The sequence below is a fragment of the Anguilla anguilla genome, chromosome 13 (assembly GCF_013347855.1).
Source record: "Anguilla anguilla isolate fAngAng1 chromosome 13, fAngAng1.pri, whole genome shotgun sequence".
Taxonomy (NCBI): Eukaryota; Metazoa; Chordata; class Actinopteri; order Anguilliformes; family Anguillidae; genus Anguilla; species Anguilla anguilla.
Window position 1 is genome coordinate 9,041,174 of NC_049213.1, and position 18,212 is coordinate 9,059,385.

The following is an 18,212-nucleotide window of genomic DNA, read 5'->3' on the forward strand; positions in this document are numbered from 1 at the left end:
AATCAGATTTAAATAAATCCAGACTTGAAAATAAACCTACTGAGTGTACGGTATAATTTCTAAGGATTACAGGCCAGATAGATTAAATATTAGGAGGCAAACAGCACAAGTTTCATTTGTTATTATTCAGAATCGTATTTTTAAAAAAGGCTTTTAAATTCAGACCCTGGCAGGTATGAGAACTGTGACAGCCCACACAATATAATGTCGATTCAGCCAGTGTCTGAGTGTGTGCATTTGACCTATAATGGGTGTGTGACTCATTGCGCTTTAACAGTGCTTTAAAGCATTGTGCTTCAAACGGTTTGACACACTGTCATGTAATCTTCACTCATTTGTTCAAGTTGCTGCTGTATTATTTGCTTGGCAGCTGCTCGTTAGCTTTGTGCCAAGGGAGCCAAGTTTTCATTGCGCCCCCTGGTGTTAGAAGAGTGCAGTATGTCAATGAGAAACTGAGTTCGAAGGTCTTGTGGGGTTGCTTTAATGGCATGTTTTAATGCCAAGATCATTGTCATAGTGTGCTTATTTACACTGCTGTTTTGTGTCAATGCTGGAAAAGATAAACTTTAGATTGCCAAAGGTGCCGTGGTATCTATGGCTAAAACAGTAAAAATTGCCCATGTAAAAAAAGAAAATGTGCGTCTGGATGTGAGAATAGATGGGACAGGGGGTGAAGGCAGAAGCATATTCAACAAGCACTTCAATTTTGTTATAGTCCTCTGACATAACACAGATATCAGCACTTGTTCCTGGATGAGTGTCTTAAGTAGGGGTCACCAGATATATTTATTCTAATGTACACAAGACAAAAAATACTCATTAGAACTAGGCATGTTCACACAGGTATAACTATTTTAAAACTAAACACACGTGCAAAAGCCGTGGATATTTTCCAGATACACACAATGTTTGTTTCCGTTTGTGACTGTACTCATGTATCATCACCCTTATTATGTATATTCAACATCACATGCCCAAAACAAATGGAAAAACGTATGGTTAGTATTATTGTTTTCAGCTGATCCAGTGTGCTATCTCCTCTACTGTGTGTCACCCACAAACTGTTGTCATTTATATATCAGGTGTGATGTAGTGTATGCATGTTGCTGAAGTTTCTAAAACCTTAAAATATGGTTTGTACAGTCTAGATTTTTATAATATTTGATATTATAAATAAATTGTGTATACATTTGAGATATTAAATGTTGTCAGAAAAATATTGGTGTCATTTAATGTAAGGTGTAAAACAAATAAATAAAAGTGCAAACGTAAATCCGTTTCTATTGAAATAATTTGTGAATGGTTCTGGAATAATGCTAACTGTGCTAACTTTTTATCAGTTTGAATGGAGGACCTTAGGCAGTTTTGGGCGGTTCGAGTCCCGGCTGGCTGGATTCTCTCTGTTAGCGCCTGCCTGCTCTCCAGTGATTGCGAGGGTTTCATCCATGTGCTCTGGTTTCTTCCCAATGACACAATGGCTCCAGGCCTCACTTGAAATGGTGATGTCAGTCTCAATATGGCTACCCTGGTTAAACAGATAAAGTGTTATTTATTTTTGTGTGTTTTCTGTGTTTTGCACTGAGGTGAACTGTACCATGCTACTATCTTGGGTGGCAGTTCAGGTGGCTGAAAGTCATTATCTTCAGTCAGGAAGTGGATATCAGTGATTACCGGCAATGACAGTGGAGGCAGGGTGATACAAAGACCCAGAATGCACAGTGTGTGTTTTGAATCTTTATTGAAGTATCTAGTAAGAGTTGTAACAGTTTTGGCGGTTCTAAGGTGTTTGTCCATTCCATTCTGCAATTACAAAGACACACTCATGATGCAAAATTACTGCTGGCTTAACAGACATGCCTTACAATGGCAACTCCAAACTCTGAAAAAATATATGAACACTCTATACTGTAGGTATCCTTACATGTACAAGTGTGAGTTTTAGAAAGTAAACCACTCACAGGTAACGTGGATAGGAATTTCTGGCGAGCTATTTAACACTGTACGCAATTCGCATAGTACAACGTGAGAATGTTTGTTTTCACCGTTCTCTATCATAACACAATCGCGTGATCACAGTTGTAGCTGAAGCCCGCTTGGGGAATATCCACACAAACAAACTTCTGACATCTGATGCATCTTGGGAGTTTTTTTTTTTTTTTTTGGATGAAGTGATATTTGACAGTTGGCTTGTCATTTGAGAGCTGAACCTTCGCTTGAACCTGAGCCACAGCCTGCAAAAGAAATGGCCGCTCTCATCTGCTTTCGTTGTTGGAAGTTCCCTTGCGTTGCTGCTGCGGTCTGGGTGGTTGCACGGTGACGACCCGCAGCGGGTTATGGAACTTGGGCGGCTTCTGTCCTATGCCAGCCGCCCACCCCTGGCACCGCAGTGGTAAAGAGGACTTCCGGTACCCTTAAGCGAAACCTGAAATGGGTTTGTGAAGAGGTTTAGGGCGGGCAGGGGTGGATGATTCGGGTAGTCAGTTTGATATTTGTCAGGGCCTGGCCTGGTCTACTCCCCAGACTGACACGAGCGACGGTGGTGGTATTAGTGGTGCGGGTGGGGGGACGGGTCGAGGCTATGTGGCGATGGACTCCATGATCTCGTGACACAGGCACTGGCAGAAGCCGTAGAAGACACAGAGGACCAGGGTGGAGGGCACCAGGCTGACCAGGATCACGCCCAGGGTGAGCTGCTGGATCATCAGCAGGTAGATGCCGAGCGGCAGCGAGCAGAAGTAGATGAGGCAGAGCACCCCGATGAGGAACCGCGGGAAGGCCCTGGAGGTCCACATCCGGCACTTCTGGACGGGCAGGTGGCAGGGCAGCGAGTCCAGGCTGGGCGGCCGGTACAGCCGCACCATGTTCAGCATGCCCATGCTCTCCGACGACTGCGACTCGCCCGGCACCTCCATGATGGTGATGACCAGGCAGTCGGAAGAGCTGTGCGATTGGTCGCCGCCGCCGCCGCCGCCGCCGGCGCAGACCCCGCCCCCGCCGCTCAGGCTGTTGGGGCTCAGCACCACCTCGCCGGGCGTGGCCGCGGCCGCCCCGCCCTTCCGGGCCCGGTCCTGGTAGGTGAGGATGGCCAGGATGTTGCTGTCGTCCTGCAGGAGCCAGATCTCCTCGTCGGGCACGTGGGTCTCGTGGCGGCAGAACGGGCAGCTGATGATGCTGGGGGAGGAGTCTCCCATCTCCACCATCTTCTTCAGGCATTTGGCGCAGACCCGGTGCAGGCAGCTCAGCACCTTGGGTTTGCGGGTTCGCGCGTCGTAGCGATTGTAGCAGATCTTGCACTCCAGCTCCTCCATAGTGTACACCAGGGGCTGGGGGCTCTCCGCCTCCGAGTCCTGCTTCTGGCTCATGACGGGCAGGGGATGAGCTTCCAGAGCACTGGGGACACACAAACAGCTATGGCCACTGGTCTCTCCTGTAGAGTCAGTGAGCCACTGCTGGTCTCTGCTGTAGTCTGCTAGTATCCGCCGGTCTCTCCTGTAGGCTATCCTTGAGTCACACACCCAAAAGTCCTTGAAGTGAGATTTGAAAATTAGTTTTCCGCTTCCGTAGCTGGTGTGGTGTTCTGTCCACTTTTTAAATCCAAAAAAAAACAATGAGGACAAGTCTTGAGTCTTGGGGTCAAGAGCACCTTTTGACTTTTTAATGAAAACTATTTACATTACTCTACAAAACCGTCCACAGATATAGCGTGTTTAATAAGTCTGCCCTGATTTCGGATTTAGCTTTATTGGTTTGCCCTGAAGGATAAAGGAAATAGTTGAGATCACAGTTGAAGCTGCTGCATAAACTGACTGTTGCTATGCCGGTGTAGCACAAGGTCACAGATTCTCTGAGGAAGATGGAGGAGGGGCCAACAGCCCGCGAGTCGCCCTAGCCCAGCGCCCGCCCCTCCATAGACGCAGGCCCTCGTCTGCTCCCTCTCACTAACCCGCAAAACCCAGCCACCATGCTAGCGTCGACCTACACTTCAACCCCCGCCATGCGCATATACGGGCATTTCTGTCACCAGCCACTTTCGCTTTCTCTTCAGACAATCAGGAGCAACGAATGGATAATCCTTTAGAGAGATCGTCTGCAGAATTCCTCAAAACTATGGGAAACAAAGCTTGGAGGTTTTTCTTTCGTTTTTGTTTTGTTTTTTTTGGACCAAAATAGCCCTGATGGTTTTAAAATGTGAATGCAAATAGGAGAGCTATTTATTGCTACAGAGAAAAAACTATTCATGCCGGTCTAAAAAAAACAGGTAAGCAAACTGAGGACAGGAAAAGCCAGATGTTGGTCAGGTGATCCATGGTGTGTCCGCTATTCCAGCTGAAGTGGGTAAGAGGCGTGGCCCCTGGGGAGCAGGTCCCAGGAACAGACCTGTGATGGGAACACAATGGGACAGAAGATAAAGATCTCCAAATACCAAAGTGAAGAACCAATGATGCATTCCCTCATTTTCATCCCCACGAGAACAGACAGTGAAAACAAGAAGTAACAGGAAGGCAAAGGCTCTGGCTCGGAAACCGCTAATCACAAAAATGCACAGTACAGATCAAGCTGAACTGCATGGGTGTTGTGTGTGTGTGTGTGTGTGTGTGTGTGTGTGCGTGCGTGTGTGTGTGTGTGTGTGTGTGTGTCTGTGTGTTTGTGTGTGTGCGTGTGTGTGTGTGTGTGTGTGTCTGTGTGTTTGTGTGTGTGTTTGTGCGTGTGTGCGCGTGTGTGTTGGGGGGGGAGGGGAGTGGAATTATTGCAAGGGTCCTTTTCAGACCTCAGTGATTAAATAGTGGTGAAAAACCTGGGAATTCATGACTAAACATACAAATTAAAGAAAAAAGTCATTTTGAAAAACATAATTCCAAAACATTTGCCATTGAGAATTGTATTTTACCTCACATTAAAACCCAGCTGTATATGTGTCACACAATCAGAAACATGTAACAGCATTTTAAATCATAATTAAAGGCAAATAAAGGCAAATAAATAGTCATAATAAATATTAATGAAGAATATTTGGGGCGATGACTCATTGTGATCTGAGCAGTGAAAGATATATAAAAAATGATGTGGTGTCCATCACAGTAAGTACTCAGAAATGGCAGAAATCTGTCAACTATTAGCTCACTAATGGTTCATTTCCAGCCTTGATCCTGGGCATTGGAGTGAGCAAACTATGTCAAGGACACCGCAGCGGTGGGTAGGGCAGGATTAAATTAGTCAGGGTTCGTCAACTTGCCGCAGTATTAGTTTTTCCTAAAAACAGGTCCACTGGAAAAAAAAAAGCTAATCAGGCCGGTGTCCACTGACTCTTTTCTGTTGTTAAAAAATCATCAGACATCTATCAAATTACAATCTCTCAATCAAGAGTCAACCAGGGCCTTTATTTTATGCTAAATGGAATTCATTAATTAATTCTACATATCTGTCCGTAAATATTTCCTCAATGAAATAGTAATATGTTTGATTGATTTTATTTTAACAGGTTGATATACTGAGAGGGCTATAGCCTTTGTATGGCAGTCCCAGATATATGGACATATGGATTTCATTTGCTGCTGTGCTTTAGAGTGCAGCGCAGCTGAAGCCGCCATTGCGTGTCACAGTTCAATAATCCTTTCAGTGCCGGGTTGAATGAAAGGACTACGGTGGACACAATGAACTGGCTCACTTGTTTGCCGCGTGGCTAGCTATGGCCGAATTGATTTCAGGTCTATTGCAATCCCGTTTTGCGTTGGAACCACACAGGTCGTAAACAGCGTCCAGTCTGGGATGCAGAGCCTAGCCGCATTCACACAAACAGCCCTCAAGAAGACATCGGCAGCTCCGAGCAGACAGTTACATTACGGGCCTCTCAGTACTTCTGGGTTTAATAGTCGATGTTTGTACGTGGTGACAGCAAACCTCTGTGTACAAAATATATGGCTCATTTATTAAAAGGGAGGATCGGGGAGCCAGCAGAGGGACCAGACGTGTCCAGACTTCAACACCCGGCTCGGTGACGCAACGCTAGTCGTACAGGAGACGCCCTGCCCATCTGATCCAATATTATTTATGGACACACTATCCCCTCTCATCGGGGATATTGATGCTGCCCCATAAGTCTTGCGGAGGGAGGAAGATTCAAGGAGACACAGAGAGGGCAATGAGTAAGAGACAGTTCACAGTGTGGGTTATGTGTCTATGAATACTGCAAAATAAAATAATAATAAAAATAATAGTAACAGAGTACATCAGAAGGCTAGCCAGGTGAATGATTAAATAATGGTTTGCTTGTGACATAAAGACAGGCTCACGGACCCTTCTCATTGGTTCAGGCAAAATGCATTTACAGCTTCCAAATATCTATTAGAGTTCACTTCTGCCCAGTAATTGACAGACCAATGAGAACGGCAGTGGGGGATTTTGACTTTGCCGGAGCACTGTGACGAGAGGAAATGTTGAATCGTTCTTTCTACAAATGAGTGCGTGCGTTCTGACAAAATGCCTGGTGCCTCAAAACAATACCCATCAACATTTTCTATTGTTGCCTGTTGCCTGTGTGGTAATTGGACTGGGCTGGCTGGTACAGCTCACTGCATTGCTTTTCACTGCCTATCATGATTATAAGTCTTACAAATTCATATTCTTTTTAAAAATTAATTTGGCTCTATATTATCTATAACTTGGATTTTGACTATGTTGTCTTCATCTGCTGTGTTTTATGGAATACTATCTATTTTGGGACTAGTAAATCAAAACAGCCTTATGGCTAATTTGAATACAATGCATTGCATAGTTGCAATGAATATTTTAAACAGTACACTGTCTCTCGTAAATACATAAATACAATAAATGAATCGTTTTCATTAGCACCAGCTTGACTGAAGCAAATAACTTCCTAATTTCCAGTTAACGATGTTCATTTTCACTGTTGCTTTGTTTTTCGTTTTTATATTTATTTGTTGCATGCCTAGCCTCTCTCTGGTGTTTACTCCTGAGAGTGCGGGAATGAGCGACTGCGGACGAGCTCCAGGTATAAATAGCGAGCTGCACTGAGGGACTGAATACATTAGACTCACTCGCGTTTCTCCTCCCTCTCCGCTGCACTCTCATTACGCAACAATATATTTTCTTTTCTGTGCATGTGCAGGCTGCTAGAATCTGAACCGCGTCTATAAATAGAAGGCCTGGGGAGCAGCAGGACGGACAGCTGGCTTTATGTAACACTCCTCCTCCAGATAACAGTGTAATCAAGAAGCACGTCAGCTCCCTCTCAGAGAGAGAGAGCGAGAGAGTGAATGAGAAGGAGAGAGAGAGAGGGAGAGAGAGAGGGGAAGAAAGAGAGAAAATGAGAAGGAGAGAGAGGAAGGAGGAGTGAGAGAAAGACAGAGAGAAAGCATATCCCAGAGGGTCTGGCCTAAAGGTACCATAAGTAAGATAAGACTCTGGTCCTGTTGCACACTGAACTGCTCCTTACACACTTTTATTAAAGACAACGTTTCGATCCCAAAGGATCTTCGTCAAGTCTAACCGGACCAAGTGCCACCATACCCATACATATAAGTATAACAAACCACCTGATCCTCATGATCCAAAATGGAGAATTGAATATTCAACACGAGTATGCAGGAAAGACAGAACAGGGAAATACTAGACCAAACATATTAGAAAAAATATATACATGATATACAGTTCAAAATGCTAAGTATCCTATTCACTATTTGCCATGACCCAGAGTGCATCAGCTTTTTCGATGTTCCACTCAGTAGAGAGACTAATGGGTTCAGCACAGATTTGTACAGGAAGCCCAAAAACAGTAACTCCTTATAAGGCAATAGCTTCCCCTCTGTGCCTCTAAAAAGGAGTCTGTCCATTAGTCAGTACATTTGCATTCATAGAATATGCAGTAAGAAATTTGGTTTTGAAATTTTAAGCACATGCTTCAGACAAAGGGTACCCTGAAAAGCGGAACGCACACACCAATTTAAACACATGACTCAGGAGGAACGCTTACAAGCCCAGACAAAAAAAAATGCCCTTAGATAATAGGGCACAGTACTTCCTGAAATACTGTCCCCGTGAAATTATTTGTGAGAATTAACAAGAATCATTGGCACATTCTTAACACTGACCCTCAAATGCGTATGTGTGCATATGACTCACATACGCACACAGTACTACAATTCTGCCATTAATTATAGGCAAAAACACTCATATGTTAATTTATGAGAAATTCTTGCCTTCATTTGGGATGCTACTCTTGAGCAACTTACAGAACGTTATAATGCAAAGCAATTTATATTTTGACTAGTTTATGTAGGACTAATCTCAATGACAGCAATGCACTGGATACATGTACCATGTTCCTCATGTGGCAATTAGTCCCTGTGGCATGTTTATAAATAACAGTGATTTGTAATTAATATATATTTCTATATTGTATTTTATATTATCTATTATTACTACTATATATTTTTTCTTCATATTTGGAGCTCCATAGCACCACCATGCCTTAATATTTGTCCAATTCTTAAGGGCTACCACCATCCATATGTTAATAAACATTCCATGTTTCATCACTTTATGTCAAACCATTTAGAGTTTATTAGTTTTTTTTTGCAATAAAGCACAACTATATGCAAGCTAATTGGTTTAATGCTTCCACAATGCCTGTAAAGCAGCTTTTTAATACAGTATTTACAGGGGTTGCTTTACGGCAAGTTTCATGTAAATCGGACAAACTAGGAGGAGATCGAGTTTAAGAATTTATTCGGAATGGCAGTAAATCCATATTGGTAGGCTGATGGATCCTTGAGGCAAATGTATTTGGAGTGAGAGGAGGGATCTGGTGACATGACTTTCAGGTTCCTAAGTCAAACGGAGCAGGACTTATCATCATTTCATTCATGGAAATTCCATTGGCTGCTATAGCGCCATCATATGGCCAATCGGCACCAAATTTGGTCAGTGCTGGCCCTCAGTATGGCCCTACACCAAGTTTCATGTGAATCAACCAGATGAAAGTATGAAAAGTAGAATATGAAAACACAATCCATGCTGGCTGTCACCTCAACTGAAACATAAATATTTGTATTCCAAATGAAGTGATTTTTCATCGTAGCAAGTTTCAAATATTCAAAAAAGTGATTTTTTTGTAAATTTTTATTCATTTTTAAAAATCACTGAGCTGTAAAACACCACCTTGTGGTTTAATCAGACCAATACTTTAGGGCTGTCCACAGGATGGAGTTATCAATAGACACACCAAGTTTTGCTTTGTATCAAACTGTTTGGGATTTATTAGGTTTTTGGTAAAAAGCCTTGCCCACATGCAAATTCATTGACTTACTGCAGGCAAGTTTTTAAGTGTAGCAACTTCATACAACTTTAAATGATATTTACCAGTACATGTAAGTTTTGAGCAAATCAGTCAAACTGTCTTGGAAAAGATAGATTTTTAACATTTTTCAAAAGATTTCAAATGGCAGAAAATCTACCCACACACACTTTTTTTGTGGTAATGATGAATTTGTTCAATCAGAGGAGAGGGATCTAGGGCAAAAAGAATGTTCATTCTACATCAAAGGGGACAAGAGTTATGGCCTGTCAAATTTATCCATTTCAATAATTTACTTTAGTGCCACCAAGTGACTAATGGGGGCCAAAATCACTCACACTGGCATTTGAAGTAAACCCCTATCAGCATGCTAAGCTTCATAAAACTAACCAGACGGTTCACCCAGAGCTAAAAAAAAAAAAAACAATTAAAAAAATGGTGGAAGATAGCGTTTATCCTTTGAGTTAGTAATAATAATACCAAAGAATACAATAGGGCACCTCGCATCGTAAGTGGTTGGCCCCCCAGTACATTTTTTACATTTAGTGTTTTGAGGCTCCTGAAGTCCTTGAAACATATATATTTGAAAACTCAATAGTCTTTCAGTGTTTAAAAAATTAGATTTATTCCATACTATCTTAAAATTTAAACTGTACATGTGAATGTGCATATTTAGTGATACACTGCTTAATTCCCATATCTAATATAACTTGAAGAAGTACAGTATATTACAAAAAACACATGTTCACTCTAACATTCTTTATAAACAGGTGAAAATTAATTATGATGTGAGTTAAGGAATTTTTCCCATGTCTCTGGGGTGTGCCTCCCCTTCAAAAAGGTGCTTCATAAATTAAGGACTGCCACTGAACATACAGGGGGGAGATAGTATACCCCTTTCTACGACATGACTAACATGAAAATCTACCATGGAAGAGAAGACACTGCTTTTATAGTAGTTACCCAGGAAACAAATGAGACAACACGACGAATGTAGGCAAGACAGCTGATGCAAATGAAAAACTGGACAATTTTAAAAATCAAATGTTATATTTATCAACAAAAAAAAGATGAACACGGCAAGCTACTGTACATAATCACAAAGAATCATGGTGATGACTGAAAAGTGGATATCCAGTATCACACTTTCAAAATCCTTTGAGTTCTTCACGTTTTAGGGAGAACGCTCTTGGCCGGCCTCCTGCTGGGAACCCTCTGCTGATGAACTGATACTGATACGGATGCATTCACTGTGGCACTCAGTTATTCCCTGTGCTCTGGTTTTCCCCTGTGGCTCAGCTCGGGGAGCTGATTTTGCTCTTAATACCCATCCCCCGCTGCCGCACAGGGGCCCCGGGCATCTGAGGGACGAGGGCTGCTGAGCGCGGAAGCCAGCGTGATCCCAAATAAACAGCGAGGCACCATCTGTTCCCCCGTCCTCTTCTGCCAAGCAGACGCCGCAGGAGCCTGCCTTCACCGTGCAAGCCTGCGGCCCGGCACGGACAGGTGAGCCACCATTGAAGACAACATAATTTGGCGGATATATCTGGTCTCAAACTACACACGGCAATGGGCACCCTCTCAAGAGTGCATTGTTAAATTGCTTTGGGACAATGTGCACAGAGGTTCTGGAGCAAAAAAAAGTTGACTTTTTTTTAGGTAAGGTAATACAACAATCACAGCAATAATTCATGGACCAAATTGTTCCTGGAGGGAGATGTTTACTTACTCTCAGAATTCCCTGCTGATTGCCTCCAATTACTTATGGGCAAACTGCACATATTAGGGCACTAAACTTCATGCCATTATACTTGCCACGAATTGGAAAACCATATAACATGGGAATTCCCAAAAGACCAATTCTCATTAGACTGGTTTTCTGCCAACTTGCTTTCTCCCTAGCTTTCTGCTATGATCGTTCAATGTGCAATGCGGGACACAGCCGTATCAGTAGGGGAAACAGAACCTCCACATGCTTCTGAAGTAATACAACTCCAAACTTACTATTAAGGTTTGCTTCTAGATCTCTATATTAAATAAATTATTGTTATTTTCAAGTTACTGTATGATTTCATTTCCACATGCAATGCACGTCAGAATAGTATGTACAAATTAAAGTGAAAGTGGTGTACATATGATCGCACAGGTTTTATACGCATTTGGTGCTTAAGACAGACTGAAAAGTGTGGGGCGATGACTGTATTTTATGTAATGCGTGCAAGGGACATTACTGAAATTAGCACTTCACCTGAATTGCTTCAGTAAAATATCCAACTGAATTAATGGATCGTACATTAAAAAAAAAAAATGTGATCGGTGCAAGTTGGTATGGATAATGGCATCTGGTAAATGCTGAATTGTAATACGTGTAATGCATCCCTGGTGTGTAAATGAAGAATATATTTAAATACAGAATATGTCACAGAGAAAATGGCACTCCATTTAGGATGCAGAGATGCCAGAGTCTACATTCAGACATACATAAACATTAATACATTGACCTATGTTCTTCCTTTGTCTTTTTCTCTTTCCGATGGATGGCTCCATAAAGGGCTTGTGTGTGCCTTTCTCTAGTATTAGTATCACCGGCATTTAGCAGATGCTCTTATCCAGAGCAACTTTCACAAATTTTTACATATCATTTACATTGTATCCATTTATACAGCTGGATATATACTGAAGCAATGCTGGTTAAGTACCTTGCTCAAGGGTACAACAGCAGTGTCCTACCCAGGAATTGAACCTATGACCTTTTGGTTTCAAGCCCACTTCCTTACCCACTGTGCTACACCGCCGCCTCCATGAGTTATGTATGGTTTAATATTAAGAAAGACCAATGGCACTTTGACACATTTATACAAGAGGAACGATGGCTCGGTTCAGGCAGTGTGACATGTGAACTGCCTCGCTAAGTGGATGGCACTGGAAGCTGGATCCTCTCTTTTCATAGTGTCACATCATTTTTTACCCATCCCCTGGAGCCTGGTGGCTACACCTGAAGTACAGCACCTTCCATGCCTTTTTTTCCTCTCTGAGGTTACCATGAGCCGATGGTCTGAACAGCTGTATGATGTTCTAAAACTATATATGCGTGTATGTGTGTGCGCACAAAAAACTGTCCAGTGTTAATTAAGTTTATACGAGTCCAATATGGACCAACTGTATTCCATTAGAGTAAAATGATTTAACACTGAACATTTTACTTTTACAGTATATATAGAGCATTGTGCAGCTGTATAAACCATGGGCTTATTAAATATGAACATACATACATACAGATGGGTGACAAATTAAAGAAAAAACCTGAATAAATGAGTGGAGAAACATAACAAATGCAGATGCTTCCATACAGGTATACTGCATGGTACAATTAAGCGATTAACATCCTATCATGCTCTGTGGTACGTATAAAAATGCTAAGCAAGCCCAGTTGATCTCTATTTTGAATCAAGGTGGCAAGAGGAAAATAGTGACTTTGAAAGAGAATTTATTATTGGAGCACGGATGGCAGGAGCTACTCAACTGGCTAGTGTTTCAATAGGAACAGTGACTAAAGTGACATCTGCATTTAGAACTATGGGAAAAACATCATTAATAGGGTTGGAAATTGTGGTACATACATAGAGTACATACAGTATAAAAAACATATGCTGGCAGCTGTTTTCTTTCCTAAAACGGTGAAGACAACATCATTACTGTATATATCAGGTAAAAAGAAAGAATATTTTCATGTCTAATGGATATGACTCATTTGGTGGACCAGAGGTTAAATTAAAATTATGCTTAAACACCCTCTTTGGTCTCCGTAGAACAGATGAGCCAGGTTTTAAGGTAATACCAGGAAAATAGTGTCATCACCGTATGACGAAATGATGCATACAATGATTAGTCTGCTGGCTTGCCCCATTCCTTTTTTGAGTTTTGAGCTGGACAGGAGGTGCCTTGTAACACACTGAGAGAAAACAGCCTTATTGCTCCATACGTGCCCATGTGCGTCGATGCTAAACAACTACTGAATTCAGCTACATTACAGCGTGCCTTAGAACAATGAATAATGCCCCTCATATCAGTATAGGATACATGGATCGTCAGAACTACTGAAGTTATGCCAAAAATGTACTCTTTCTAAAAAACAAAACAAGCAAATTTACCGGTTCACAAAAAACATTTACTTAATCTCTCATGAGAACATCATGGCTTATTTTAATGAGAATGCAGATAAATTCATTTCTTTTGTTTCTTGATAAAGATATACTCTTCTTGAGCTAAAAAAAATTCTATTCACATTCTGATTTCTCATTTTATTATTCATGTTTAAAATCAATCATAGGCATTTGCATTTTTACATAAATGCTTTGATAAATTACTAGAGATTTGTTTTTACACAGGAACATATGAAAGTTCATGGTTGTGCATTTGAGCCATTAATTATCAAAGGTGCAGAGGAACAGCTGAACTGGATGGTCATGTGATATGGGTACAACTCAAGGGAATTGGGAGATGTACTCTCTAATGACTTCCTCAACTAACCTAATTGTCCATAATGTGTTACACTCACCACATGTAATTAAACCCATGGCATTCTGAAATTATGTTCTAGACACACCGTGATGGAAATAGTGAAAAGTCTAAAAAAATTTAAATTATTTGGGGAGAGGACCAAGCATGTCTGTTAAGGTTCAAAATCTATCTGACTGTCATATATGTTGTTCTTAATTATGTTTTTAATATCAGATATAATAAAAGATTTGGATCCCTACATTTACAAATGTTCACTTATTTCAGCAATTGCCTCATTTCTGTATATACGTGTCAAAAATACATAACAAAGAGTTAATTATCGTTTTATTTAAAGTGGGTATAAATGCAATATAATTAGTCCAGACTTCACACTCCAATGTCACTAGTCCAAGTGGTTCCCAAGCTCAGTTTTGGTGGATGACTGTGCATGCTGGTTTTAGTTCCAACCACAGTTGCAATTCCAGACTTTTTAACAAACTGTTAATATTTCTTAATTATGTGTTTTTCATGTTTAGATATATTATTTACCCTCTTAATCAACATTATGTCAGATATATCAGTGCATGTCATACAGAATAAAAGTACCATGTTCACATTGTGCTTTTTGTGCCATATTGCAAACAATTACATAAAACGTCTGAACTGATAAAATTAAAGACCAAGATGATTTTTTTGATTCACCCCTGTCTTTAATTTGATCAGTTAAATAAGATATTTATGTAACTGTTTGCAATAAGGCACAATAAGCACAATATTAACATGGGACTTTTGTGGCACGCATAGCCATTTCTGACATAATGTGGCTAGGGTAGAGGTCAATTAAGAAAAAATAATAGCTTGTTAAAATTCTGGGATTGCAATTGCGCGTGGAACAAAAACCAACATGCACAGTTGTCCCCCAGGACCAAGTTTGGGAACCATAGCATCAGTCTGCCATTTGTAAATTATTTGGAATTGCTTCTCAAATTATTGCACCCAAAGGATATCGAGGGACAAAAATATGGATGAAAAGCAATACCTCCTACAACACTATAACTAAAAGCAGTCAACATTTCTGCCAAGCGCATAAGCCTTCTCATTCAGGAGCAAAATCCTACAGGTTTGATTTAAGCACTGCACCCAGGTTAAACATGTGCATGTAGATCTAATATACAGAAGAAATATTTACTATTTCTGTGCAATCTACACAACGTTACATGGTCCTGTTTCATTGTGCCATTTAATCAAATCTTAATGACAGGCTAAAGTCTATAAAAGACTTAATAACAATCTATATATAAGTAAAACAAAATGATACCTTTTTATTAGGTATTAAAATTCTAAATGCTCCGTATGAGTTGCACAACCCCCCACCCCCCCCCCTCCCCGACACACACCAAAAGAGTTATTAATAATAATACTAATAATAATAATAATAATAATAATACATTTTGTCTTCCAGTTATAATCAAATCATGATGCTAAACTCAGATAAGTAAATGCATAAAACAAATATCCAAATAAATAGAATAAGTTTGATATTTTATGGAATAGAAGAACTTCATCTGAATTATGGATTGGGATGCTCCCACACTGAACACCAAGATGAGCACAGACACCTGACTACTAACATACAAATGCAAAAACCTGCCTACATACAGCTAATAACATACAGAACAAACGCAGTAGGTGTGTTTTCTGCACGGTTGAGGTAGTTTCATTTATTTTCAAGCATTCATAAACTTATTTTTAATGAATATTCTAAGCCTAACTGTATATTACATTTTAAAATTGATTACCCATGACTGCGTGCTGTTTCACGATATAAATGAACACCAATCAAGCCCTACTGAAAGTGCATAATTTGCAATTCGGTAACGTGCATCTGAGGTACAGATCATTCCAATATGTTATGTGGCCCTCCTCAATTCTCAATCAGTGCTTTACTGGAGTAAAACAGAATTGTGGTTCTTAATGAACATTACATGATGTGGACTAACTCGCAGCATGTACAGTATTTTCACTATTTTGCCTCCAACACGACAAGGATGTAAATACTAATTTTAAGCGTGGAATGCTATTTCCTTTACTGATGCATTGTGTTAGGTGTGTTACATTGTACAGGTTATTGTGCAGCATCTACATGTTAAAACATCTACTTTCTCAGTAAACCTGAAAATCTACAGGTCCGACTGGCAAGAAAAATACGTAAAATTTACATGGAGTTGTTTTAATCCACTCCCATTCTGCACAATAAATCTAGAAAAATCAATTTAAAAATGTACAAAATATTTAGTGTTCTGTTATGTGTGTATCACTATACAGCAGCCTATCTTACAACAGTAACATATTTGTTTCTGCGGTCGTCGCTCGTGTTATTGCCTTGGTAAAACATAAAACGCGACAGACTGCCCTCTCGCTGGTTATAGATTTTCGTTAAAAATGGACTCCACGGGACTCAGTCGGATGTTTGTTGGTAAACCGTTTGGTAACAGGAGCTTCCAACATCCATTCATTCGTTTATGATTTCATGCCAGAGTTTTGACTGAAATGTAAACCACACTGGAGTCGCAGCATTCTCAAATTTAAGCCCATGCATTAAATTATAGCTCTAATAAACGAGAAAAAGCTAATAGCAGTTGTCCTCCCTGTTGCTTTTGTCAAATCGGAAATAACCAATAAGCAGCTTGATAAAATTCCACATTTACGGGAAAAAAGCAAAGATGCAGATGAAGATAATATTGATCTTGAGATGTTTCACATGGTGTTTTTCATCATGTTTCAAACAAACAGTTCTATGCTGACTTTTATTCAAAATATGAGTAACAGCCTATCCTGCATAGAGGCTGTAGTCTAGAGACACAATATTGTATGCTGTTGCACATATAACAGATAGCAGGCTAAAACGGATTATTAAGGACAATATTTTTATAGCGTAGGCTACAGTTGAGAATTCCATAACCAGCATTCGCAGTTTTGGACACTTACCCTTTGATCTTTGGTTGAACAGAAAACCCACAGTAAACCGGCAACCGACAGTGTCCTGCAAAATCCACGGTAACCCAAGCCTATCGTCAGCTTTTCCCTCTATGTGTCCCCAGATTTATTTTGCTTACTGTTGGTGAGTCACTGCCGATCTCGAGGTCCCATCTGCTCGAGTCGGACTGCTGCATCCCTCTCAATGCGGTAGCGCCGTAGCATCAGGACCTGCACAGATTTCTCCTTGGTGGTTGCTGTGGCAACACCAAGTGCAAGCAGCGACCCAGAGATGGACAGTGTTCTATGGCCTGCATTTTGTCATTATGATGCATCTAATTAGGTTAGCCTGGCCATCTTCATCACAATTAACCAAATTTAACGAAATTGGGTCGTAATAAACGAGGGCAACATCCTGTTGATCGTAATCACCACGAGGCGGTTTTATGCTTAAGACACTGCAAGCTTTCAGTTGCTCTATTTGCTTATCTAAACTGCCTGTTACATACAGGCGTGTGTTTGAAGCAATTCCACCACACTAAATGAAATTAACATAAATATATTTTCTCGGCTACCCTATATGGATCGTTCAGTGAAAGGCGTGCGTTAAATGGCATATGTGTTGATTTTGCCCAAAGTTCGACCCACATTCCCCAAACAAGCTCGTTTGGGAATGAGAAATGAGAAGAACAGAAAGGAAATGATCAAATCTCCCTATCAAGGTCACACAGTGTGACAGGAACATTTACAGGTGCCCGCCTTTAATCTCGACATTGTCATATTTCTTTTCCGCTGGGAGAGGAGAAGAAACGGAGCAGAAATATTGCATGTTAGCTTCAGATAAAACGCACAGTTGCACACATTAGTTGCATACAATTAGTGACGTAATTAGGAGAATGATAATGTAGGCTGGAGTTCGCAATAGCCATTGCCCTGACAACGCGTAATTAAATGTGAATGGTTTATAATGACTAAACAATTGGGAAGTGCCACGTAGGTCAACATCATAAAGCATGATTTACGCGCTTTAGAAACTGTATTTCTTAAAAAAAATTAAAAAAAAAAACGTTTAAAGAACATGGTGCACACAGTAGCATTCGTTAAAAATCCATGCATTGTAGCAAGCAAAAAGGCCTACAAATTAAAATGGTTATCTCCTGTGTTCATTCATTGCAACTTTCAAGCAGGAGTGCAACGTTCTTAGACAAACAATTACAATTTACAAAAAAGTACTATTGTAATGTTGACACTAGTAGGCCTATTGCAAATAACCATGACCAGTACTCTGCAATATTGTCAAGCTTTTTGATATTACCTATTACAAAAATACTATCATAATTTATGTAAGAACTCGACATGTATTAGTGGTGGGACTTACAGCATTATAGAACATCATCACCTATTTCTGAAGTCAGTTCACCAC

At 40.5% G+C, this 18,212-nt stretch overlaps 1 protein-coding gene across 2 annotated transcripts; it reads right to left on the bottom strand.

Annotated features, from left to right (window-relative positions):
- Window positions 1-1,721: 1,721 nt before the first annotated feature.
- LOC118211825 (E3 ubiquitin-protein ligase RNF182) lies at window positions 1,722-17,232 on the bottom strand. Of its 2 annotated transcripts, none has more exons than XM_035389332.1 (2): window positions 16,930-17,232; window positions 1,722-4,377 (listed from the first exon to the last, which is right to left on the bottom strand). In XM_035389332.1, the coding sequence occupies exon 2, from the start codon at window positions 3,360-3,362 to the stop codon at window positions 2,577-2,579; it is 786 nt and encodes a 261-aa protein (XP_035245223.1). In that variant the 5' UTR covers window positions 3,363-4,377; window positions 16,930-17,232; the 3' UTR covers window positions 1,722-2,576. The 2 variants fall into 2 exon arrangements, with proteins under 2 accessions (XP_035245223.1, XP_035245221.1); XM_035389330.1 differs by having other exon boundaries at window positions 16,802-17,227.
- Window positions 17,233-18,212: the final 980 nt, after the last annotated feature.

Excerpts from the sequence above, each read along its gene's own strand:
- LOC118211825 (XM_035389332.1), bottom strand. The coding sequence starts at position 3,362 with ATGAGCCAGAAGCAGGACTCGGAGGCGGAGAGCCCCCAGCCCCTGGTG.